Source organism: Danio rerio, chromosome 2 (assembly GCF_049306965.1).
Source record: "Danio rerio strain Tuebingen ecotype United States chromosome 2, GRCz12tu, whole genome shotgun sequence".
NCBI lineage: Eukaryota > Metazoa > Chordata > Actinopteri > Cypriniformes > Danionidae > Danio > Danio rerio.
The window spans coordinates 52,717,874-52,745,799 of record NC_133177.1 but is presented as its reverse complement, the minus strand read 5'-3'; the positions used below and the strand labels follow the sequence as shown (position 1 = coordinate 52,745,799).

General features: G+C 36.6%; 2 protein-coding genes across 3 annotated transcripts in view; both read left to right on the top strand.

Annotated features, from left to right (window-relative positions):
- The window catches only part of cactin, a 475,834-nt gene that overhangs the window by 248,771 nt on the left and 199,137 nt on the right, over positions 1–27,926 (top strand). The gene's annotated exons all lie outside the window — the stretch shown is intronic.
- LOC141378921 (G-protein coupled receptor 55-like) lies at positions 5,112–18,736 on the top strand. 2 transcript variants are annotated; one of them, XR_012394615.1, is made up of 3 exons: positions 5,112–5,374; positions 13,101–16,675; positions 16,726–18,736. XR_012394615.1 is itself a non-coding variant. In XM_073930892.1 (2 exons), exons 1-2 carry the CDS (start codon positions 5,369–5,371, stop codon positions 13,980–13,982), a joined length of 888 nt encoding a protein of 295 aa, XP_073786993.1. In that variant the 5' UTR covers positions 5,112–5,368; the 3' UTR covers positions 13,983–18,326. The 2 variants fall into 2 exon arrangements, 1 of the variants encoding a protein (XP_073786993.1); XM_073930892.1 differs by having other exon boundaries at positions 13,101–18,326.

Genomic DNA, 27,926 nt, shown 5'->3' with positions numbered 1-27,926 from the left:
AACATAAAAAGGGTCAAGAATGTTGGTGTGACTCTGGAGTCAGATCTGAGTTTCAATAGTCATGTCAAATCAGTTAAGGCACACCGAGACGTTTTTTGCTTACGTTTAACGCCTTGTGACTAAATAAAGGGCATCAATGTGATCATGCACTAAGGTGCAAAAAACAAAATGCCTCATGCACGTTTTTTTGTTTTGACGTGTAATGTCAAAACATTTTCCACCAATCAGGTTGGCACTTTTGTTAATGTGCACGGAGCTACTGAAATTACAGTAAACAGCACTTGGAGGCGCTCAAGCGCAAAACTGTCAATGCTAGCGCACACTGAAAAAGATGCCCAGAGGCGGTATTAAAGCGGAGCTGATTATTGCACTGGTGAACAATAATCATTTCTTCATTGCTGGAGCTGCTACTTGAACCATCCATAACAACAAGCATGTCAACTTTGTCTTCTGTGTTACAAACGGGTGTCAAAAGCTAAAGTTGTGTAGCACCATCTAACGTCAAGGAGTGATTTCGCCTACTCTTCAGCTAGACGCCAATGAAAATCCCTTGGGTTTGAATCCAGAAAAACATCTTGAAAAACGCTGACGATAAATGCAAACGAAAAGCATCCCGGTGTGTACGAGCCTTTAGTAAATCAGCATACTATCATCTCTAAAAAATGGCAAGAATCAGATGCTTTGTTTCCAGTGAAGACCTAGAAAAACCTGTTCATGCTTTTATTAGCAGCAGGGTGGATTACTGTAATGGCCTCCTCACTGGCCTTCCCAAAAAGACAGTCAGACAGTTCCAGCTCATCCAGAACGCTGTGGCCAGGATTCTGACTAGAACCAGAAAATCAGAGCACATCACACCTGTCCTCAGGTCTTTACACTGGCTCCCAGTTACATTCAGAATATATTTTAGAGTACTATTACTCGTCTATAAATCACTAAATGGCCTAAGACCTCAATACATTACAGATATGGATAACAGATCACTCAGATCTTTAGGATCATAAAAACTAGAAATTCAAATTCAAAGCAAAGTGAATGTGGCTACAGCTACTGCGCACCCCGCTGCTGGAATCAGCTTCCAGAAATGATCAGATGTGCTCCAACATTAGGCGCATTCAACTTGCCTTGTCTCTGTAATGTCAAATTTTGATGTTAAAAATCAATATAAAATCTCTTTGGATTCTCACCCGTCAAATGTTTTACAGCTTCACTAATTGATGAAAATTCATATTTGTTTGAAAACCTCAAAAAGCAGTAAAGATGAAATAATCTGTTTTTATTTATTTGATATAGGCATGTTTATGTACCTGTTTTCTCCAAGAGAGGTGTTCAGCTGACCCACTTTAGGTGTTCCATCAAGGAAAAATGATGGCGTTCAGTACAGACCTTTACTGAAAGAGAAAATCGCTCATCCATTTTCACCCTCTTTCAATCTCGGAGACCTCAGACTTTGACCCTGGACTGTGTTATTGGCTGCTTTTTTCCCTGCCAGTACATTTCTAAAGATGTGAAGAAAAGCAATTTCAGGATAGAATAAAAAGTGTGGTTTTAAAAAAAAGACAAAACAGTTATGATTCACTACATTCAGACAACAATGTGGCACACAAACAAATAAAGAAAGAAAATGGAGAGAGATAGAGAGAGAGAAAGAGATAGAGAGAGAGAGAGGGAGAGAGAGATGGAGAGTGAGAGAGCAAAGAAAAAACTATTTAAAGCTGAAAAGTTGTTTTGTGTATGAGGTTGGTGAAAATAAATACAGCTGTCGTTCTTCATCTGACCAGCAGGAGCCGCTGTCCTGATTCTCACCAGCGTTATTTTAGCATGACACATTCTATTCCAGGGGGCAAACTCAATCCTGGAGGGCTGGTGTCCAGCACAGTTTAGCTCCAACTCTAATCAAACACACCTGCTTATAGACTTCTAGTGATCTTGAAGACACTGATTAGCATGTTCAGGTGTGTTTGATTACTTTTGGAGCCAAACTATGCAGGACACCGGCCCTCCAGGACTGAGTTTGACCACCCCTGTTCTATTCATTCATTCATTTTCTTTTCGGCTTAGTCCCTTTATTAATCAGGGCTCACCACATAGCACATGTTTTACTGTGGAAGATGCCTTTCCAGCCACAACCCAACACTGGGAAACACTCATATTCACACATACATTTAGCTTATTCAATTCACCTAAACCGCATGTCTTTGGACTGTGGAGGAAATTGGACCACCCGGAGAAAACCCACACGATGACGGGGAGAACATGCAAACTCCACACAGAAACGCCAACTGACCCAGCCAGAGCTCGAACCAGCCACCTTCTTGCTGTGAGGCGATCGTGCTATCCACTGCACCACCGTAACGCACACATTCTATTCATATTTTTGTGTGTGCTCTCGTGTCTTCATTTGTGACCCTGGACCACAAAGCCGGTCTCAAGTTGCATGGGGGCAATAGCCAAAAATACATTGTATATGGGTCAACATTTTCCATATTTATTTAATGTCAGAAATCACTATTATGTAAAGATCATGTTCCATAAAGACATTTGTAAATTTCCTACTGTAAATACACTCACCGGCCACTTTATTAGGTACACCTTACTAGTACTGGGTTGGACCCCCTCTTGCCTTCAGAACTGCCTCAATCCTTCATGGCATAGATTCAACAAGGTACTGGGAATATTCCTCAGATATGTTGGACCATGTTGACATGATAGCATCACGCAGTTTTTGTTGATTTGTTGGCTGCACACCCATGATGCGAATCTCCCATTCCACCACATCTGAAAAGTACTCTATTGGATTGGGATATGGTGACTGTGGAGGCCATTTGAGTGCAGCGAACTCATTGTCATGTTCAAGAAACCAGTCTGAGATGATTCAGACTTTATGACATGGCGCATGGTTAGAAGATGGGTAGACTGTGGTCATAAAGGGATGGACATAGTCAGCAGCAATACTCAGGGAGGCTGTGGCATTGACACTATGCTCAGTTGTTACTAATGGGCCCAAAGTGTGCCTAGAAAATTTCCTCACACCATTACACCATCACCACCAGCCTGAACTATTGAGGCATGTCTCGTTCAAAGTCACTTAAATCACTTTCTTCCCCATTCTAATGCTTGGTTTGAACTGCAGCAGATCGTCTTGACCATGTCCACATGCCTAAATGCATTAAGTTGCTGCCGTGTTCAGATTTCTAATCTTAAAATATGAGCAAAATCACCTGTTTTGTCATCACTTTTTTACGCTAGAGAATCTAGGCATTGTACAATGTCTAATGTGAAACATCATGATGGACGATGGCGACATCATTGTAGGCAGCAGTGAATTAATTATTTATGAAGAATTACTTAATTCATAGCAAATTAATTATTTTGCAGCCTACCGTTTCAACTACCTGACCCGCAAGGTCTTTGCTTTACCCATAACCAAATAAAAAATAAATAAAGAGAAGTTACACACAAAGTACCACCTGTCAATCACTTTTTGCACGAGGCTCTGGCATGAATAGGCAGAGTGATCTGTGTGCTTATATTAGCGTCGACAAACTTGGTTAATAAAAACGGTGCACAACAAACTGGAACCAACCAACAGTATCTGAGGTTTTCGCTAAAATTTACAAGCGTGAAAGCGAAAAATTTAAGCAGTGTACTGACGCTGTATAACGTTACCTGATCAGTTCAAAGACCAAAGAGTCAATAGATAGAGACAAGATTAATTAAAATATCAAATCTAAAAATAAAATATCAAATATAAAAACTATAGTAAGATGCGATCCAGCTGGGCATCCTTAATAAACTGTCCGAAGTGCACTACTCTCTGGGGTTTTAAGCTCAAAGCACCTGCTTTTGTAACAGGGTTATATTGTATCTCTTCACTTGCATACATTGAAATACTATTGGGAAGGAAGGGGTTAATATTTGTTTATTGTTTTACATAACATTTTCATTTTTCTGTTCTGACTGTATTCACAACAATAAATCGCTATAAGATATATCAAAGTGAATATTTATTTACACAACGCAGAAGAGACGCAAAAGACTAGTTACATTGGTGCCGTGACCCAGATGGGAGTGAGGTTTAGGGGGGTGAGTGTAACGGAGGCCACTCGGAGGCCGAAACTCGCTGGTTCGATACCAGCTCGGAGCGGATTGGGTGGAGTAGAACCAACGGGGTTACACATTTTCTGACTGCTGCAGCTTAGACGCACACGTACGCTGCAGAGCATGACTGTGTGTGTGTGGTCACGTGGTGTGCATTTTCAGCGGTATAGTGTGGATAAAAAGCTGTTCAGAAATACTAGATGAAACGCCAGTGTGGACGTGGATCGTTTTCGTTCTAAAATGCCATTTAAAATGAAGATGTATTCGTGTAAACAGGGCCTAAATGTGTATTTTTCGTGAGCGAGTTGCTGCTGCAATGGGGGTGGGGCGGAGGATTGGGGTGCCGGCTCAGCATCATGATGTTTATCCACCACTGGCAATGGACGATGGCATCGTCTATCGACCCTACAACAGTACACCAAGATTTATATGTTATAAGAAAATATTAAATATTTTAAAAAAGAGGAAAAATCAAGAGAAGCAAAAAAAAAAAAAAAAAAAAATATATATATATATATATATTTAGTTGAAATTTTGTAGGTTGTAATTTTTTTTTGCAATATTTTGCTTGAATGTATTTGTATTATCTTTCCATTTCTGAATATGTTTAGTGACAAAAATATTATTTTAATAAATACATCTGTTTTATGGTTGAATTCACCAAAATACATTGCCTTTATTCACTAAGAAATGGATAAAAATATTAATTTTCAAAATGGGGGGTACTCAATTATGCTGAGCACTGTATATGTAATTTCCATATATTGCCAATTATCAGATTTCTACATGGGAATGTAAAACAAAATGTAAAAAAATACAATTAATTAATTTGTAAAGTCATATCTTGATCCTACGTAAAGATGAATCTCTTTTTGATTGAACCTGTGAACCACAACTCAGCAACTATTCAGATCACCCAAAGAAACTATTAAACATTCTGCACACCCTCGCAACCAAAAACCACAATAATTCAGCGTCACAATGTGCTGCGTTTCACAACTTCTTTTTTTTCCAGTAAACATCAAAGCAGCATATATGTGGTCCTTTACGTGAGAAGTGCGTGTGAACACATAAATGGAAAAGTGAATAGATAAGAATGTGGGTGATGTGGGTGATCTGACTGACATCTCGAATGAAGTTCAATCAAAACCCCCCATCAACAGCAGAGGAAAGACGTCGGCTGTCAGATCACGCAGACAGACAGCGAAACCGCTTCAAGTTCTGTAAAAGCAGTGCTGACAGGCTCTTCTGAGAGGAGAACAAGCTAGAAATGATGGTGAGTTGCTCTTGTTGTCAGTCACAGACATGAAGGAATAACTAGAAGCAAATAAGAAAAAAAAAGGCAAACGATTTAAGTATGGCGTTGATGCTTGTGTCATTATCATTTCAATTGAATAGTTTCTAACAGTTATTTTATTCAAACATTACCATAGTAAAAATGTTCCAGTACTATTAGTTCAATTCATGTTTATATGTCTAGCGCTTATACAATAATTATCATTCGAAAGCAGCTTCACACACACAAAAACAAACAAGTGTTACTAATATGACCATAATATTGGTCATGACTCTATCATGGTCATCTCAATGTCAACGTTAAATGTATTTACACTGCAACTTTTACATTTATATAGCACAGAAAAAAACATGAATGTACCATAGTAATCAAAAACTAGAAAAGTAAAGTTCGTAGACAAACTTTATAGTGCCTTGAGAAAGCTTCATTTTAAAGTTTGAAGCAGTTTTAAAAATTTAATAATTGAAGTCGTTTTTAAGAAGTGTGAAGCAGTTGACAAAGTTACTAGTATGGATTGGCATGTTTCTTGCTAAGTGGTTGCTAGGGTGTTCTGAGTCATTGCTAGGGTGTTGTTAGGCAGTTGCTAGGGTGTTCTGAGTCATTGCTAGGGTGTTGTTAGGCGGTTGCTAGGGTGCTTTGAGTCATTGCTAAGGTGTTCCTAGGCGGTTGCTAGGGTGTACTGCGTGGTTGCCAAGGCGTTGCTAGGGTGTATGACTGTTTATTAAGGTGTTGCTAGGCAGTTGCTCTGGTGTTCTGAGTGGTTGCTTGGTGGTTATTAAGGCATTGCTAGGGTGTTTCAGGTAGTTATTAAGGTGTTGCTAGGAGATTGCTACAGTATTCTGAGCAGTTGCTAAGGCATTGCTAGGCAGTTCTAACTGGTTGCTAAGGCGTTGCTAGGTGGTTGCTAAGGTGTTCTGATTGGTTGCTAAGTCATTGCTAAGGTGTTGCTAGGTGGTCCTAAGGTGTTCTAGGTCATTGCAAAGATGTTGTTAGGTTTTGCTAGGGTGTTCTGAGTGGTTGCTAAGGTCTTGCTAGGTGATTGCTATGGTGTTCTGAATGGTTGCTACGCATTACTAGGCTGTTCTGATTGGTTACTAAGGCGTTGATAGGGTATTCTGAGCAGTTGCTAAGGCATTGCTAGGCAGTTCTAACTGGTTGCTAAGGCGTTGCTAGATGGTTGCTAAGGTGTTCTGATTGGTTGCTACAGTAGGTCATTGCTAAGGTGTTGCTAGGTGGTCCTAAGGTGTTCTAGGTCATTGCAAAGATGTTGTTAGGTTTTGCTAGGGTGTTCTGAGTGGTTGCTAAGGTGTTGCTAGGTGGTTGCTAAGATCTTTTGAGTGGTTGCTAAGGTCTTGCTAGGCAATTGCTATGGTGTTCTGAATGGTTGCTAGGCATTACTAGGCTGTTCTGATTGGTTACTAAGGTGTTGATAGGGTGTTCTAGGCTGTTGCTAAGGTGTTCTGAGTGGTTGCTAGGGTATTCTAGGTGGTTACTAAGGTGTTGCTCTGCGGTTGCCAAGGTGTTCTTAGTGGTTGCTAAGGTGTACTGAGTGGTTGCTAGGTAGTTGCTAACATAAAATACCATGGTTCTAGTATGAATTAGCATGTCACTAACATGTTTCTAGTATAAACTAGCATGTTGTAAGCATGACTTTAGTATGATTGAGCATGTTGCTAGTATGTTTATAGTTTCAATTAGCATGTTGCTAGTATGCCATTTGTATGTTTCTAGTATGGATTGGTATGTTGTTAGTGTGTTCAATGTAAAGTCAATGGCAGTTTTTTTTACAATGTGCTGTAAGTCTATGGAACAGTTGCAAAGGTGCCAAAAGTGGTTGCTAGGGTGTGGCTAGTAAGTTGAAAGGTCATCAGTGATTGGAAGATTTGTAGTTTGAGTTAAATGAGCCCAAGCTTAAGTCTATATGACAGTCAAGTCCAATGGTCCAATGTTGTCAATGGGACTTTTCTGAATTTTCCGGGTCAGTTTTTGGAAACGATATAACAACCTGAGTCAGACCAGTTTGGAGGTGTTAGTTTGATGGTTGTAGTATGAACGGTCTCGGAGGAGATGCATATAGAAATTAATCTCAGAGGAAGAAGACGACGAGAACGACGGAAGAATAATAAGTTTATGTAGTACAACAGTATGTTGGCTTTCTCAAGCCACTATAATAAAAGGATCGTTATTAAATAGAAAATGAATGATGACATAAATAAGAAATATTCTCTAGGAATGTAAAACTTGTAATCATGCACACAGCAGGAATTTACAGCACTGCCACTATTTAATACTTTGATCATTTAAAGTTTACATGTTATGATTTTGGACTTTAAAGCAATTTAAAACATTACAAATCGAAAATGTATTACCTAAATATTTATATATTTTAAAAAGATGATGTTATATTGATTTTTTTTGTGAATCAGCTAATTATACAACACTATACAAACTTATAAAGTTCAACCACAACATGCAACACCTCTTGTCACAATCAAAATGTATTTAAAGACATACAACTGTTTTCCAACCAAAATGTGTTTCAGAGTGCAGCATGCTTACCTGCACGTACCTCTGTGTACACTTAAAAGGAAGTGCACACATTTATAAACAGGTGCATATCTTTGCTCTCATGCATTTTCAAGTCTTTTATTTCACACAAAATCAAGTTTGATAAGATTGTTAAGACAGAGCATCCTTTGTATTCGCATCAAATTAAATTCAGAAAGGTGATTTTATATACATACTGCAGGAAGCATATTCAGGCTATCTGGGGGTCTTAAAAAGTCTTAAATTTAAAAAAATTTTTTTTAGGCCTTTAAAAGTTTTAAATCCACTGAAATATTGTGTTGTAGGTCTTAAATCATTTTAAACGGGTCTTAAGTTTCCTATATGCATGTAAAGCTACCCAATCGGGTCAACAGCTATCCAATCATAAACACAGGGTATATGCAGAAATCCTCAAAATAATTACAATACCTTTTAAGCCTTTTTAAAGACCTTCTCAGAATATTTTAAGATCTCATCGCCACTTCAAGTTCTAATCAGTATCAAACCTTTAACTTAATAAATAGTTGTTAATAAACAGTTGTAGTTAAACCAATAAAACGCAACCATGCAACAGAACTCAGATAAGCCGGATGACAATAAGCTTGAAATAATAAATTATGCAATTGTGTTCAGCCTCAGCGACAGGCTTCAGCCATTGTTTAAAGTTCTCTTTCTCCAACCAAGAGTACACAAACGTACATTTTCCCATTTTGCCATCTGTTTCGCTGTATGCAGGGCTCGAAATTAACTTTTTTACTTGGTAGCACCATTGCAAATTGTGTTATAAGGGATTTATTATATTTGAAAGGAACATCAATTAGGACTAACATAAACCTGAAACAACTATATAACTAATGCTGAGATGACTTATTGATATTTGTGTGCAATAATTCCAAAATGTATGTCTTATAATTATTAAATATTAATGATGTCATCAGTAAATAGGTTAACTGTGCAAATTAGAGTAATCAGCAAGTTATTGCATAACAATGGTTTGTTTTGTGGACTATCAAAAAAATATAAAGCTTAAAAGAGCAAAAAAATTAATGACCTTCATTAAAAAAAAATTCAAATCAGTTTTTATTCTAGTCAAAATAAAACAAATAAGACTTTCTCCAGAAGAAAAAATATTTTCAGACATACTGTGAAAATTTCCGTGCTCTGTTAAACATAATTTGGACATCATTTAAACATCTTTTTTTTAAGAAAAAAAAAATTTAAAGGGGGCCAATAATTCTGACTTCAACTGTAGGTGACACTATTTTCCTCTCCACATTATGCACCAGACACTTTTTTACATAAGCACTCAATACTTCTTGGAAATCAAAGTGCAATTCTGAGCATGCTACGCACAGGTGAGTGGGATTGACACAGTGTCTTACGGACACAGTTTCTAATCTTATTATCCTCAAAAAACAAAAACAAAAAAAAAACAGACTTGTCATATCATTAATATACTGGTTAGAAGTGCTTCTTTTATCCTCACTTTTAAGTCACTTTAGATAAAAGCATCTAAATAAGTAAATGTACTATACTTAAAAATATCTATATTTTCTTCCATTTTAACTAAGAGGTTGTCATGGCACAATATTTGATGGCTACAGCGGGGAAAATAAGTATTGAACACATGTTTTTTCCTGGGAGTAATATTTCTAAAGGAGCTGTTGACATGGAATTAAACCAGATTTTGGTTTAGATAGATAAAAATTTAAATAGATTAAAATAAAACAAAACAAAAAAAATTATTGTGTAATAACAATGAAATGTCACAAGGAGAAAGTATTGAATCACTGAAACATATTTAATACTTTATATAAAAGGCTGTTTTGGTGATGGCAGCTTAAAGACACCTCTTATATGTAGAATGCAGTCACATGCATTACTAGGGTGTGAGTTTTTCACTTCAAGAGAGCGTAAAAATCTTATTGGTTCTGTGGGTCTCGTCTATCAAATCTGACCTTTATTTTGTATTTTCTATTGGATTTAAGTCAGGTGATTGGCTGGGCCATTCTACAGCTTGATTTTCTTTCTCTGAAAGCACTTGAGAGTTTTCTTGGTTGTGTTTTGGATCATTGTCCTGCTGAAATGTCCACTCTGGACGTCTTCATCATCATGATAATATAGATGTTGGACTAAATCAGCAAATGTTAATTTAAAATGAGGATGGGTAGAGGGTTGCTGAAGAACTACTGAGAGATTTTTGCTGCTATCTGGGCTCTAACTGCCTTTTTCTACACCTCCCTTTTTTTCACGTGTTCAATACTTTTTCCCTGTGTCATTTCATTTTATTATGTATAACTTTGTTTGTAAACTAATTAGATTTGTTTTCTTTGCATATATGAATTTCTTTGGTTGTTATTAACATCCGGTGACTGTAACTGTCTTGTCAGTAAACCAGTAGTACTTAATATGCATAGCAACAAGTATAAACATGTTTTCTCTTGCATAGCAAGTTATCAGCAGTGTGCAGTAGATGCAGTGTCACACATTTCCTCCTTTAGGTGTCATTATTTTTAGAGCACTAAAAATATGAAGACCATCTAATGGAGGAAATGTGCAACGCTGTATGTATACACTACACAAGCTCTGTTTCCATCCACCTATTATGCACAGTATTTGGAATATCACATTCAACTGCTTAATGGAAATGCCAAGATGTGCAGAGATTAAAAATGTAAATGCATATAAAAAGCGTACAACTGAGGATAAACTTTTTATCTGATAAGAAAAATGGAGCGTAAACGCAACATAGGCTCATTTTAAAAACATAGCCTTATATACATTTCTGGAGATCGCAAATTATGTAGCCAGAGGAAAATATGGATGCATTTCGTCTGTAAAACGAATGCTACGGGGTTATGTTGGCATTCCTTTTCACGCTTACCAGCTGCATACCTCGGTTTGGATGACCTTTCTGCTGTCACCAGTTTGTCTAGTGGCTCACCACATACGTTGGGGGATTTGAGACACAATCCAGCGAAGAACGATACCAAAAAGCTGGTAAGACAAAATCAAAAACCACAAAATAAAATGAACAAGTAAATAACAGGGTGAGAATGTGGTAAAATCTGAAACCGTGGTAAAAACCAGGCTGCCGCAAGGGCTTATTTGTTCCTGGACTTTATTTAGTGAAGTGGGTGATCGGGTCAACCGATGCTTTTTAAAACACTATAGGTTGGAAAAGAGGAGGGTAGGTCAGTCAACAGTGTTCTTTGGTGGATTTACGCGAGAAGAGCAGGTGCGAATGGCACTAGCAAGAGAAATCTGAGATTTCTCAGAAAAACAAAACTCCTGGGACGAAACTGGCTCTCTTCAGAAATGTATATAGGGGTACATATTCAGAAATTGCCTGGGTTGCATAAACTACTATAAAAACACATTAACCTAAACTGAAATAAATTCCAGTATATGCACATTATCGCAAGTCATTTAGAAGATTTCAATTTAAAGGGGACCTATTACACTCCTTTATACAAGATGTCCATAGAGTGTACTGAGGTGCAGGTGGATGGAAAGGTGGAGGTGGTAGCAGGTGGATGGAAACAAACCTATTAATGTAGGCAATAAAGTCAATAATAAACTTATTGTGCATATTCCTTTACATATACAGGCTTGTCTAATTTAACTGAACGTGCTTTTTGTGTTGAAAGGTGCCATTTTTAATGATTTACTAACGGTCGCGAGCATTTTGCGTGCCTCACATTTTAACCGCCTGCTGCGTCTCACGTTTTTGCGTTCACAGTTGAAAAAAAAGTCTGAGCAGAAAAGCGCGTTACTTCAGTCACGTCTCTTTAATTCTCCAATCAAATGAAAGCAGAGGCGGGGTTTCTATTGAGGTGAGAGCAGTGTTTGTGTTGTCAATATGAATACAGAGACTTTTAAAAATGTACAGTAGGAGAGACTAGTGGCAAAGAGCTTAGAATCACCAAGAGGTGACACTCAATAGAAAGTTCCATTACAAAAGCAGCACCCAGCAACAGCCACGCGATTCCGCCATATTGGAGTGAAAGCGAGCGGCCGTCCATTGGATCTTATTACTGTCGTGATGATAAACAGCTACTTTGTTTTCCTTTATTTATTTAAAAAGCACATTTAAGCTAAGATACAACCTGAAAGATGACAATACAACACTTACAATCACAATCATCAGCACTTTTAATAGTTTATTTTACAGACTTATAATATGCTGTTGTTCTATTGGAATTTTCATTCCAAAATGGCCACCGCGTAACACTAGTGGTTGTTTGCCTAATTGCACTAGAGTGTCGCCTCTTGGTGATTTTATGCTCTTTGCTAGTGGTTGCTGTTTCAAGTTATCCGCAGCTGTATGACCTTCCAAATCTTGAATATAACAATATTATTAAATATTACAATTATAACAATATCAACAGCAGTGCTCAAGCATAATACCGAACTGATTCAGTCCTTGCCCAGTGACGTACTGTAAAAATTGCACTGCGCTTTTTTTCTTGTCAACAAAAAAGGCAGTGTGGTGTGCCTCATGTTTTTTTGGAATGTAAAAGCATGTTCGATGTGATTGGTCTCTAAAACTTCATTCTGACACAATCTATTGGTCTAAAAGTGTAGCAAAGTATAAATATTCAAAATAAAATGACAAAAAAAAAAGTATTTTGGGGCTGCCTTGTAATCACTAAAGGGATAGTCCACCCAAAACATGAACAATCTGTCATGTCACACGTCACACAAATTATTTTGAAAAAAAAAAAAAAATGAAAACCAGTATCCATTGACTTTTTTTCCATGCAAGTCAATAATAACAGATTTTCAGCTTTCTTCAAAACATCTCGTGTTAAACAGAATAAAGGAACTTATAAAATATTTAGTACCACATGAAGAAGAGTAAATAGAGTAAAAACTTTTGGGTGAACACCCCACTAAAGAGTCTTTAAATAATTCTTGTTGATTAAAATATTTTGACAAACTTAGTTCTGAGCCGAGGTCTTGGCGTTGTCTAACGCATCTAAAAACATCCTGCAGCATTCGATTGAATATGTAGCCAGGGACACAATGAGCTTCACATCTGTTTATGTGTGGTTTGAGTTTTCAAACCTCGTGACACGAAAGTGACCTTGTGAAACCTCAAGCAAACTGCTTCCTCTTTCATGCAGACTAACCACTTTCGTACAATGTCTTCTAGGTTGACTTTAACTGCAGTGCAGTGAGGAGTCAGACAGATGCAGCCATTAGCCTGTTTGAGCGTGTGGCCTACCCGCCTGTCTTCATAGTTGGCCTTTCCTTCAACATCACAGCTTTATACCTCTTCTGCCGCATCAAACGATGGACCGACACTCACATCTACATGCTAAATCTATTGGTGGCTGATCTCCTAGCAATCGTTTTCCTGCCCTTCAGGATCCTGGAAGCCTTTTGTCAAATAAAGCCGACCATATTGTGCACGTTCCTGCTGTGCACCCAATACTCCAACATGTACTGCAGTATGTTCACCATCACAGCCATCAGCGTTCACCGATTTATATCCGTCAGGTTTCCATTTCTGACCAAATCGCTGGTGTCTAAAAGTAAAGCGATCGCCATCACAAAGTGCATCGTCATCTGGATCATCATCGCGGTGATCTGCGCTAGCAACTATCGTGATCTTATGCCAGACAATTTAGACGGCTGTTATGATCTAAATCTGACCAGAAAGCTTCGAAAGACGTTTCTCTTGCTTTTGGAGATTTTAGGATATCTCATTCCAGTGGTGATCATCATATTTTGCTCCACACAAACCGTCTACATACTAATCAGATCGCTTCAGCATGTGGAGGGAAGAGATCGAGCGGAGAGGAAAAAAATCACTGCTATTATTGCTGCCAACATGTTCACGTTCATAGTCTGCTTCACGCCGGTTCATATCGGACTTTTGCTGCAATATTTATCAGATGAGAATGGCAAAAATTTTATACACGTGTTTCTTGATGTTGCTGAGTGGATCGCCACTACAAACTGCTGTCTGGATGCTATTGGATATTACTTTCTGCTGAAGAGAATTCATAAAGGAGAAAATAGTTCTAACTGATTGTTAAAGAGCCTCCATTTTGCATTATAAAAGGTCATATTTTGATTTTGGAGGTCAAAAAACACTTTCATTGCCTTATAATATGCCTTTATTTGTACGTAATTATCCCAACGACTCCCATATGATAAGGTCAGCAATTGATTTGTTCCCAAACCCCTTCTTTATGTGAAGCTAATCTGCAATGACCCATTCTGTTGTGATTGGTCGACTGAGTTCAACGCAAAGAGAGAGAAACACCCACCATGGCTATGAAGTAGCAGAGAGTGTGTGAGAGCCCAATGCAGGAATGCAATAAGGCAATGTCGTTAAACATCAGCATAGTACTGTACTCTTAACCCTAACCCCAAGTAATAACAACGACACACATTCAGTATTAATCCACACTGTGCAAAAGTCCAACTATTTTGAAAAAGAGGAACAGCTGATGGTGGCCATATCAAATGGCAAAGAATTGCGAGTTCAGAAACGCATTTAAATTGGTAAAAGATGAAGCACGTGTCACAGTTTTAATGTGGTTTTGGAGGCAATATGTGGATAGCCCTTTAAGATTTAACCTCAGAGATGCTGTACAGTACAAACACTGATCTATAATAGATAAGTGATTGCAAGCCGTGCAGAGCCATTACAACTTACAACACACAATTAAATACACATTTTACAAACTACAGCAAATGAGGCAACAATTTTAATAACTCTTACAGGTAATGATCCAGAGGAAGAAGAAACATCCATATGAGCTGCAACAGTTACTGACAAAGTCCCTTACATAAAAGTCTCTGCTGCTCCTTCCTTTAATAGCAAACGGCCGGCAAAATACAGCGTAGATTATTGTATCAACAATCTGAAAAATGACAGTAATAAATACAGCACTAGATTGGCTATACAGTACTTTGGTATTGTTGTGAAAATGAACTTTAACCCTTTAACTTTAACCCTGGCGAATCTCCATCTGTCAGTGATCGTCATCTTCATGTCATGATCAGTCCCGTGATCCCCTGCACTCTGCTAGTGTCTGAAGGGAAAGCTTTCACATTCTGCTACTACATATTTGGCGATGTACCGTATCTACGACGATGCATTCAAGCAAAACATCCGAACCCAACTCGACTCATTTATTCAACTGAGTTGACAATAAACAGATTTAAACCTCATCTGGATGTTTTCATTCACTTTCAAAAACCCATTTATAGGGTCTCTTTGAAGGCATAGTTCACCATTAATAGTTAACTCGGCCTCAAGTGGTTCCAAACCTTTAAAGTCCGCATGAACCAGAAGCTCAGGGCTCAACAATTAGGACTGTCCAATGGCTCGGGGGCCAGTGTGAAAGATGCTTGGGACAGTAAGCATGATTATTACTGGCACAATTGGGCTAGTACTGCCTTGTGAAACTACAGTTTCATTTGCCTACGACTATTTGTCAATTACAAGCAAATACTTATTCTTAGAATCGAGAAACCTTTAAGCCTTTAAATGCCGCCATCTCTCTGATGTAGTAAACATCATACTGCTTTTCAGTTTCTCTTATCTGATTGGATGTTGTGGGCATGTTATTTTTTTCCCAAACCTGGTAACAACCAGTATAGCGAAGAAATGGCAACATGGTAGCAACATCAAATTATGATGCTGAAAGAAAACGTCTGTTTCTAACGTGTTGCAGCAGACATTTATGCGAGTACAACACAATGAAATAAAGGAAGTGATGTTTTGCACAGTTTGCCATCAGCCACCTTTTGTTAAATAATTTAGAACTGCAATAAAATACCTTCACATTTTCCATACTGTTTTTTTTGTTTGCATAACACTTTGAATTTTGCTCATTTATTAACATTTTTTAAATATTTAAAGTCAAGATTTTTTTACATAATATTTAAAATATTTGGCTAAAAAATAGATATTAACGTTGTTTTTGGTGAGGCCATTGAAAATTTTGGAAGGGCAAGTAAAAATCTGAACCACTGGCCAATCAGGCCAGTAGAAAAAAATTCTTATCGTTGAACCCTGAAGCTGCAACCATTTTTTTTGTATTGTGCCGCAGTTCCAAGAGAAACGGAATACTAAATGAAAAAATAGTGGATGTGGCTTGTTTTTTCTACTGTGAGCTGAGTGAATGTAGTAAAGTAGGCATTTCAATCAGAAATATAAGAAAAAAGGGTTTGCCGAGAGTTATTACAACCTAACAGACGCCTCCTCCTCACCGTTTTTGTTTGTTGTCAAAACTGACAGATGGAGGGGCGGGGTTAAGAATGTTAGCCACACCTAATACCTCAGACAGACTTAATCTAAAAACTGAAAACAAACAGGAAGTGCATTTTCAGATTTTAATTAAGGATTACAAAGGCCAAACTTTTTTGTTTTCTAAACGACATGCACAGATGAATTGTTCACCACAAAACTAGCAATGTAAGCTAACAAAATCAATATAGTTAGTTTTGATTTGATTAATACTTTGAAGTTCATGTGAAGGATATGCTTACAATGTTTATTTTGCTAGCGCACACTGTTATTCCTTTGGTGAACAATGACCATGCAGGTTATTCCACTGATAAAAGTTTGTTTTGATAATCTTAAAATCTAAGAATTTGCTTCTGTGTTTAGAGTAGCGGTGCTTCTCTGTCAACACATTCTCACTCATCACATATTGACGCTTGGTCAGGCCCCATTCTTGTCAGTTTGACACTTGAGGTACCCCTCCGGTGTTATTTTACAATGCACGTATCCTCCATTGCTATAAAAAAAAAAGAAGTCTTTGGTGTCAATATGCTGTTATGAAAGGCATCTGCAATTTTACCATTATGATTAAATTACATATTGAGTCATATTTTTGTTGTTATTGGGGTGTGAGTTTTTCCTAAAGTCAACAATCGAAATGTTACGTTACACTATGAACACATTTACAGTATGAGCATGTAACCAAAGTACCTATCCAGCTCCTAGCACTAAACCCAACCATTTGTCAATATAAAACACAGGAAGGATATGGCAGGAAGATACAACTGGTTTAATCTCAGTTTATGGAAAATATAGTCTTCTGAGGCGGCACAAAATATATACGAAAAGAATAGATGCGATCAGCTCAGATGTCGTCTGTGATAAAATCAAATAGGCTGCATGCGAAATCACATATTATGAAGTACGTTAAAAACAGTAAGTGAGCCGAGTAGTATGTCCGCATTCATAGTATTTGAAAAATAGTAGGCGAGAAGTACTACTTCTGATGAGATTCTGAAATGTAGATGCTATGCTATCTCATGATGCATGTATTCATGAACGCGAAAGAAGCGACGCAACTGACGCAGGTAGGTCACGTGTTAGTGACTAATGGTAGATGTAGTACATCCGAGTTCCATTCCAACTACTCGCATTCATACTATACAGATCATACTTTTCTAATGGTCGTGTAGTAAATTAAAATTTAAATGTGGTACCTACTCGAGTTGTAGGTGATTTGGGATACAGCTATATTGCTGCTGGAAAAGCGTCTCACGTCAGCTTCGGTTGTCAAATGCTATTACGTCTTAAAAAGATGCAAAAAGGAGTGCAAGAAGCATCGTAAAGCAATGAGAAAGGGTCTTAACAGCTTCAATATGTGATGAGTTGGGAGTGAGAATGTGTCGTCTCTGTTGACGTCAGTTTCAGCCACAATATTCTTAACCACGCCTCTTTGTTAACAGGGAATAATGCACAAAAAAGATTGAATATTTAGAATAAAGCCATTGACATCCATAGTAGGAAAAACAAATGTTATGGAAATCAATTAGTTTTGAACCTTTTTCAAAATATCATCTTTTGTGTGCAAAAAAAGATCAATTGAAACAGATTTGGGACAAATGAGGGGTCAGTAAATGATGACAGAATTTTCAGTCCCCATAAAGGAAGAGTTCTGTTTAGGTCGATTAATATATATAGCTGCTTATGAAACACAGTATACTACTGTAGTACAAGAGACTGTTTACCCTTTATAAGGAAACAAGTTTACAAGGAAATACAGAGTAGGTTCCTGTAACACGTCTGACATTATAAGAAATGTATTTTTGTATATTTGTTCTAAATAAAATCTATTTTCTATGCATGTTCTGAGAAATGCTTTCAGAATGAAAATTACTGTATTAAAATAGGGGTGTGCAAAATTAATGGTGTATGGTTTAACGTGCGAGCTGAAATTATTGAGTATGTCAGACAAGTAGGATGACCCTAGAATTAGTTGTGAAAGCAAACATATTTGCCTGGTATGAGTTTTAGTTTTTCGGTATTCCTGTATATAGCATGTAAAAGCAATCACAAATGTGATATTGATGTTATACAGCAGTTCAGCTGAGCGAGCATTGAATAAGCTACATTTTAGACACAACTTTGTCTGTTTGTTTTGTTTGTTTCAAAAATGTGTAACGATCCTGAATGAGTCAATGATTCAATTATCCACTGCGAAAAGGGGCGGGATTAAACAAGATTATTGGACATTTAAAAAAATTGAGTGATTGGTTTTAAATTTCTGTCCAGAGAGGTCATGTTTTGATCCTCGATAGGTCTCACGCTGTCAAGTGATGCAATTTCGCAGGTCAGAGTTCACCAAGCTTGAACTGTGCAATGCAGTGAACTGCGAATCTTGATGCGCGAACTTGCGTTTCCAGTCTGATGCATTTGTGTGCGTATGAATGGAGGTCAATGGTAAGAAAAGTTCAGTGTGACCGCAGCCTTTGCCTTTTAAAGAAATAGTTTGAATGAATAATTCAATGAATCACACATTGAGGAACGACCTACTGGTGTTTTAATTATCGTTACTGAAAAAATCGTAATATTTTTTGTTTACATCAATCAGACATCTTATCTGACTTACCTAGGCCTATAAAATATGATATTGATTTTATACAGCAGTTCAGCTAAGCTAGTATTAAATTAGCTACATTTTAGACATAATTTTGTCGTTTTAATTGTTTGTTTCAAACATTTTGCCAGTAACCATCCTGAACTAATCTGATTAAGAGTCATTATCCACTAGCCTGAATCAGCCGTTGAATCAGCTTTTAAATTTTATTTATTTTTTTCGTTTTAAACGAATTATTTGAATGAAAGATTCAATGAATCACATATCAACGAACAATCTACTGCTGTTTTAATATTCTTTGCTGAAAAATCGCAAATTGTTTTGTTTACATTGGACACCTTATCTGACTCGGTGAATAATAATCAATGCAAGTATTAAATTCTGCCAGATTTTTCTCTAATAGCAGCCAGAACCATTTTGCATCATAATCGGTAAGTATGTGACTTATTTTGTGAAATTATTTAGTTTTGTCTTTTCATTGTTTGCGTGTTTTTTTTTTTTTTGGCGGTGTATGTCCATGAAACTTGTAAAGAAAGACAATTAGGACAATATTGAAATACTTACCTAAGTTCAACAGTACAGAATTCCTGTCAACATTTGGCTAGCTTTGGCTAGCGGTAGCACACATTTTGCTTAATTCGTTGACATTGTTGTTTTGGCTCCGAAAATGCCAATTCAATTCGTCCATTACGCTGTTGTTAAATGGTCCGTGTATCATCCGTTCATTTGATTATTCCTTTTATTACGGAAAACGAAACATCAGAAAAACGATGAATATTTCGTTTTTCTGTTTATTCTGTAGGCAGAAAAAACGGAAACTCATCTGTTATTCTGCTTATTAACTTAAAACGAAATATTAAAACAAACACAAAACCAAAACGAAATAATGAGTCAAAAAATGGTCCGTGTACGGTCCGTGTAGGTCCGTGTACGTTTTGTTCCTTTGTTTCCCATTTTCAAACGGAATAAAGGAAATGGAGAAAACGGCCGTTTTTCCGTTTTTCTTTTGCTCACGAGAAAACGAAAAAACGAGATTTTGGCTGGATTTTCGTTTTTTGGTTTAGGGTAGGAAAACGGATAAACGACTTTAAAATTCATTTTACACATGTAGGCGGTGCTGAAACGCCCACTTTCCTCTAATTGGTTAACCAAATCTGCGCTCGTGACGTCACCCTCAAAATAAAAGCCTTACACGCAGGCTTTTAATTATTATTATTTAATTATATATATAAACAAAGTTTACATATTCTATCATTTGAACCACACACAGTTAGCAGGCTTACATTCATTGCGTATGTATAAATTAAATAAAAACGTAAATCAGCAGTATTTTTAGACATTTGTCATTAAAATAAGGTCATAGTTCACTGCCAAACTTCTTGCTGCTGTGCACCTGATGCAGAGCAAAGATAGCCATTTCCGAGCAGCACCTGGTTTGCATGATTGTTTCTGAGCAAGGGCTTTGTAATAATAATAATAATAATAATAATAATAATAATAATAATAATAATAATAATAATTATTATTATTATTATTATTATTATTATTATTATTATCAGTTACTAGTGTTTTTATTGTTTGGTGTGATTTTTTTCTTTTTAATAGTTGTTACCAGAACCAGAATAAGAACAATTTGGGCCCTGCTATAAAAACAAAGGGTACCATTTGTTTTCATTTATTTCTTCCTATTTTAATTATATATTGTAATTATTTATTTGATAATTAATACTATTTTATTGCAACGCCAAAGTAGGCCTGTCTTATTATTTTTTTATTATTAAATTTGCTGTTATTGTAGGCTAGATGGCAGGCTTTAAATATTTTAAATAACATTTACTCATAACCTTACTAATTCGAGAGCCGAACCTAAAAAAGTTTAAGTGCAATAAGCCTGTACAATAAAGGGAGCCGCAATGCATATTTCTAGCGCATTCTTTCACTCAACAATTATTGCTGGAATAATGAAATAAATTTCAAATTAACCAATTAAACACATTATAGTTGATAAAAAAATTGTGTCTAGTAGTTCCGACAAACAGATGAGCTCGCTACATGTTGCGCTAATAATTTGACATTTGCTCTTCTTGAGAAAGTGCTACAGCGGCCCTGCTATTTCACATATAAGGTTAGTGATACGTATTTTAAATTAGTATTGCACATTATTCATTCATTTTCTTGTCGGCTTGGTCCCTTTATTAATCTGGGGTCGCCACAGCGGAATGAACCGCCAACTTATTTAGCAAGTTTGTATGCAGCGGATGCCCTTCCAGCCACAACCCATCTCTGGGAAACATCCACACATACACACACACTTATACAGTATGGACAATTTAGCCTACCCAATTCACCTGTACCGCATGTCTTTTTACTGTGGGGAAAACCGGAGCACCCGGAGGAAACCCACGCGAACTCACCACACTACTGAATTAGACACACAATCTCAAAAAAAAACTTGATGCTTATTTACATTATCTAAAGTCATTTCTGAGGTAGGATGTGTTGTTGTATTATATATTTTCGTTTTAATATGCAAATAATTTTCTTTAATTTGTAATAGGTCCCTCATTGCATAAAATAACCAGCCTTTGTATTCAATATGTTTGTAAATTGTCCATCCAGTTTGACGCAAGCTAAACAACATTTTGGCCTGTTTTGCTTATTAAATGAGTGATTTTCACGGAGAAACAAATCATCCATCCACACAGTTTTGTATAGGACCTGTGTGAACAAAAATGTACACTTCATCATAGCCTATAGGAAAATGTATCTGTTTAGAACCAATTTTGTGTTGTATAATTAAAAATATTAAAAATAAAATAAAAATAAAAAGAAGGAATAACATTTGAAGTGCAATGCTTCAAAGATCCAATACGCTGCATGCAGAGCCAAAACAAAAACTGGTTTGTTTGTTTAATAAAATAATAATATGAAATTAAAGTGAAATAGTTCCATAACCTGTATTATAACTGTAGTCACCCTATGACAAATCATCCGTTGCGCCGCTGTTTCACCTTTAATCAAGAATGTGCCAAAACCAAATGAGAATATTTACAGATTACCTCGGAATGAGACCTCGGTCTGTGAAGGATGCAGAACACAGAAACTCGCTGAGAATGGAGATGCATGTTAGATGTGTTATATCCCTTTAGATATTGTAAATAAACAACAAGTTTTTATAGAGATTGTGTCATGTCTTTTCTTTGACGCACGCGGTGAACAGCCCCGAAAAGGCGCCTTTATTTAGCCTGTAGCCTAAATAATAAGTTAGATTTTATAACATATAATGTTCCATTACTTTAAATGTATAATGTTTTTTAATATTCATGGATTATATAAAATATATAGTTTATATAAATGCGCGCTGATCAGTCAAGGATCATAATGCGTTGCATATTCTTCTTATTCTTCATTGATCCGTAAATTGTGTATTTTATAAACTGATCGTTTATAAGGACTAAGCTATTAATAACTGTAATTCCTCGAATGGAAAAGTCTTGATTAAAGAAAAAGAACTTAATTCGACATATGCATATAGTGCGCTTATTTCTGCGCGCATCGCGCGCTTTACCGAATTATCTTTTTCATTTTTTATGCACTATAAATGCATCTGGCAGCACCGAAAAGAGCAAATGCCAAGTTATTAGCGCAGCGCACAGACAGCTAGCTCGTCTAGTCTGAACCAGGGGTTTTCAAACTATTCATTGCACACCGATCCCATTGCATTTTATTTAGGATAAACCACTTATTTAAAATTAATTAATTAAAAGGTGCGTACTGTCCAATACACCACTGAATAGTGTCATAATATTTAATAATTATAATTAAGATAGACACCTGACCTCCATTTAATAAACAATTTATTTGCCATACTCTGTTAATTTGAAGTTTAAAGTTTAAATCATTTATGTTAAACTTAAATTATTTAAAAACTTAAAAAGACTTAAATTTAGTCATTTAAGACATTTTAGGTCATAAGTTCACATACATTGACCGTTGAATTTAGTAGGCCTATTCTGGTCTAAATAAGCTTTTTGCATCTTTGGTGTTTACACACACACAAATTAAGCAGTTTATACGTACATTTAATGTTACTTTGATGCAATAAAAAATTCTAAATAGTTGAAAGTGTTTACATATTCTTGAAATGTTGTTATTTTATAACTATGAAATTTATTACTAAACAAAGTGAATCATTATGAATTTGCCAAGAAATAATCCACTTTACCACTGTAAAGCAATGCCCCACACTCACTAGAACGGTAGAACCTGGACTGTATGATATGTTCTGTATATAAAATAGAGAAAATAAGCAAGATGCGCAGTCTCATGCAGCCTTAGTGAAATATAGCGCGTCACAGCAATGAACTAAAAATAAAACCACCCTTGAAATGCTGGCGATCCACTTTGGGTGGCACCAGCACACTCTGCCACACCTGTGGCTATGTCCCTGCTACAATAATAATAACAACAACAACGACAAAATAATAACAAAAAATAATAATAATAAGACAGGCCTACTTTGACGTTACAATAAAAAAGTATTAATTATCAAATAAATATTTACAATAGGCTAAAGGCATATATTAAATTAAAATAGGAGAAAATCCAATAGAAACACATGGTACCATTTATTATAGCCCCATGCAGGGTCCAATGTGTTCTTACAACCATTGAATAACTAAGTAAATAATAATAATAACAATACTACTAATAATAGGCCTAATAATAATAATAATAATAATAATAATAATAATAAATTATTATTTTATACAGAGTAGGATATTATTTAGGCCTACAATAGCTCTGAAACAATCATGTAAACCAGGTGCAGCTCGGAAATGGCTTTCTTTGCTCAGCATCAGGTGCACAGCAGCAAGAAGCTTGGCAGTGAACTATGACCTTATTTTAATGACAAATGTCTAAGAATACTGCTGATATACGTTTTTATTTAATTTATACATACGCAATGAATGTAAGCCTGCTAACTGTGTGTGGTTCAAATGATAGAATATGTAAACTTTGTTTATATATATAATTAAATAATAATAATTTAAAGCCTGCGTGTAAGGCTTTTATTTTGAGGGTGACGTCACGAGCGCAGATTTGGTTAACCAATTAGAGGAAAGTGGGCGTTTCAGCACCGCCTACATGTGTAAAATGAATTTTAAAGTCGTTTATCCGTTTTCCTACCCTAAACCAAAAAACGAAAATCCAGCCAAAATCTCGTTTTTTCGTTTTCTCGTGAGCAAAAGAAAAACGGAAAAACGGCCGTTTTCTCCATTTCCTTTATTCCGTTTGAAAATGGAAAACAAATGAACAAAATGTACACGGACCGTACACGGACCATTTTTTGACTCATTATTTCGTTTTGGTTTTGTGTTTGTTTTAATATTTCGTTTTAAGTTAATAAGCAGAATAACAGATGAGTTTCCGTTTTTTCTGCCTACAGAATAAACAGAAAAACGAAATATTCATCGTTTTTCTGATGTTTCGTTTTCTGTAATAAAAGGAATAATCAAATGAACGGATGATACACGGACCTTAAATGTACATATAACGTTATATATTTATTATTTTCTTTCACCGAATAACCACATGACTTCTTTTTCCAGTGAGCAGACGTAAACAGCGCAACTTGTTTGTAGGTTAGCTTAGTAATAACGGGTTGCCAGATTGAGATAAGATCAAAATTCGTATGCTATATCTTTTATGTTAGTACAATGAATTTAATAAAAATCTGGCAACTGCACAACCTTAAATATATAGTTGTTTAACTATTCAAGGAAGTTTTGAGCCACAAAAATGAACAACAACATCAAAATAATAATAATAATAAAAGCAATACTTTTGCAGACTGGATGCTGCAGACTTGCACATGGATGTGAAATGCTAAACATGATACAGCATAAGCTATACTTATTCAGTTATCAAGTAAACAAAGGTAATTTATCACAAGCCTTTTTATGATTTGAAAAACTTGTTATATTTATAATTACAACAACACAAAGTCAAAAATCAGTTAATCAACACGAGATTAAATGACTTTTGCTTCTCCATTCAACAGGCTCTCAGTTCTCAGCAGTTGCACGTAAAGTCATGCAAGGTTAAACTGCCCTCTAGTGTTCATCTAGTGTACTTCACATGCTTTTCCCATGCACTCACCTGTCATACTTAAAGTGGTAGGTCACCCCAAAAAATGAAAATTCTGTCATCCTTTACTCATCTTTGCATTGTTTCAAACCTTTAAGGAGTTTCTTTAATCTGTTGAACACAAAAGAAAATATTTTGTGAAATGTTGGAAATCTGTAACCATTGACTTAGTATTTGTTTTTCCTATTATGGAAGTTGATGGTTACCGGTTATCAGCTTTCTTCATATTAGCTTCTTTTATGTTCAGCAGAAAAAGAACCCCATTAAAGGTTTGAAGCCACTTGAGGGTGAGTAAATAGTCAGTAAGCATTCGTTTTTGGATGAACTACCCCTTTAAAGGGAAGATAAACCCATTTGGTATCATGCAGCAGACACTGAAAATTCTATGAAAGTACCAAAACCTATTATTTTTTCAACATTCATTCATTCATTCATTCATTCATTCATTCATTCATTTTCTATTTGGCTTAGTCCATTTATTATTCAGGGGTCACCACAGTGGAATGAACCGCCAACTTGTATATATTTTATGCAGCAGATGCCCTTCCAGCTGCAACCCAACACTGGGAAACACCCATACACTCTTATTCACACACATACACTACGGCCTTTTTAGCTTATGCGCCTATACCGCATGTCTTTGGACTGTGGGGGAAACCAGAGCACCCAGAGGAAACCCACATGAACACGAAGAACATGCAAACTCCACACGGAATTGCCAAGTGACCCAGCCGAGGCTTGAACCAGCGACCTTCTTGCTGTGAAGAGATCGTGCTACTCACTGTGCCACTGTGACGCCCATTTTGTCGTTAAATTTACATATACCGTTATATATTTATTTGTTGCTTTCGCCAAAGCACTACATTACGTCTTCCAGTGACGCTTGCTTCAACTTCCCGCGTATACTGCGTAGATGTCAGCATGGCAACTTGTTTGTAGGTTGCCAGACTGAGATCAAAAATTGATCAAGTTGTATGATGGATCTTTTAGTGTTAGTAAAATGAATCTGTTCATCTGTTGAACACTAAAGAAGAGACTTCGAAAAATGTTGAAAATCTGTACCCATTGACTTCTATAGTATATTTTTTTTTTTCCTATTATGGATGTCGATGGTTACATGTTTTTGGCTTAAAACATGTTCTTATGTGTTCAGCAGAATAAAGTAACTATTAAAGGTTTGGAATCACCTCAGAGTGAGCAAATATTCAGTAAACATACATTTTTGTATGAACTACCCCTTTAAATGGCAGATAAACACATTTGACATGTGGTAGTAGACACTGAAAATTCTAATGAAAGTACCAAAACCTATTATTTAAAAAAAAAATTCCTTCATTTTTTCATTTTCTTTTCAGCTTAGTGTCTTTATTAATCAGGGGTCAACACAGCGGAATGAACCGCCAACTTATCCAGCATTTGTTCTACGCAGCGGATGCCCTTCCATCACTGGGAAACAACCACACACTCTCATTCACGCACATACACTACGGCCATTTTAGCCTATGCACCTATACCGCATGTCTTAGGACTGTAGGGGAAACCGGAGAACCTAGGGGAAACCTTTATGAACACAGGGAGAACAAGCAAACTCCACACAGATTTGCCAAGTGACCCAGCCGAGGCTTGAACCAGCGATCTTCTTGCTGTGAGGCGATCGTGCTACTCACTGTGCCACTGCGACCCCCATTTTTTAGAATATACATAACGATATATTAATATGCAGTATGGTAAAGCTTCATTAAAGCACCTTCCTCAAATCAGGCCAACATAAAGCTACCATGGTTTCACAGCAGCATAGCACCCTTATATCTCCACATTACTGTTTAGGGCACCTCAGATGATTTTGTGACAGTTTTTATTCAACACTTTAAGAGATGATGTTTGACTGGCATTATGAAAAAGCCGACTGCTTATCAAAAAGTACATCCTATCTAACGGTCCACGCAGAAACAATTACACATTTGACTTATTTATATAAGACGAGTGCCCATTAAGAGGCAAAGGACACGGACGCGTCAAATTAAAGCTGCGCTGATACTAAACGCCTGATGTAATTGATATGTTGATGTGCCTAATTAACTTCCAAGTAATGATCCTTCAAAACAGCATCACTCTGGTCTTCAGCCTGCGCAGATGTTGCTATGGTGACACAGAGTTCTCCATAGCAACAGAGAGATGCTCTGTGAAATCTCAATGCTCTTTCTGTGAAACGCCATCTGTTGGCCGACAGCAGCATCGACACTTAATGATCTGCAGATCTTGTTCTCTTCATTCCAGACAGTACCAGTCCAATAGTACAAAAGACAAAGCTATACAAACAACACAGTATACAGTTAAAGAAAGACAGATATGCTGCTATTTCATCAAAGGTGACTGATAACGCACCTCACACTCTCAGAAATAAAGGTACACAAGCTGTCACTGGGGTGGTACCTTTTCAAAAGGTACACATTTGTACTTGACGGGTCCATATTGGTACCTCAAAATTATATATTAAAGCCTACACATTTTAAGAGGAACACTTTTGTACTTTTTAGGTACTAATATGTACCCTTGAGGTATTAATATGGACCTTTAGGGTACAAATTTGTACTTTTTAAAAGGTACCACCCCAGTGACAGCTCGGGTACCTTTATTTCTGAGAGTGCAGTAAGCCTACTCACTTAAAACAGTTGGGTTAAATAATAACCCAACAGGTAACCCAGTGATGGGTTGTTTTGGCACCAACCTGCTGTTGGGGGTATTTTAACCCAATCCATTGAGTTTTTGACCAGTTAAACTCCGTGGACCCGTTACCGTGACGTCATCGACTTTTGCTTTAAGATTTAAAGGGCTAGCATTGCACCAGACCCCTTTAAGTGGTTTCATTTGAAAGTGTAGAATCAATATATTATGCATATATGCATCACTTAGGTTTATTCTACTGTACAAAAGTTATTTACACTTAAATACACAGTATTTTGGATACCCGA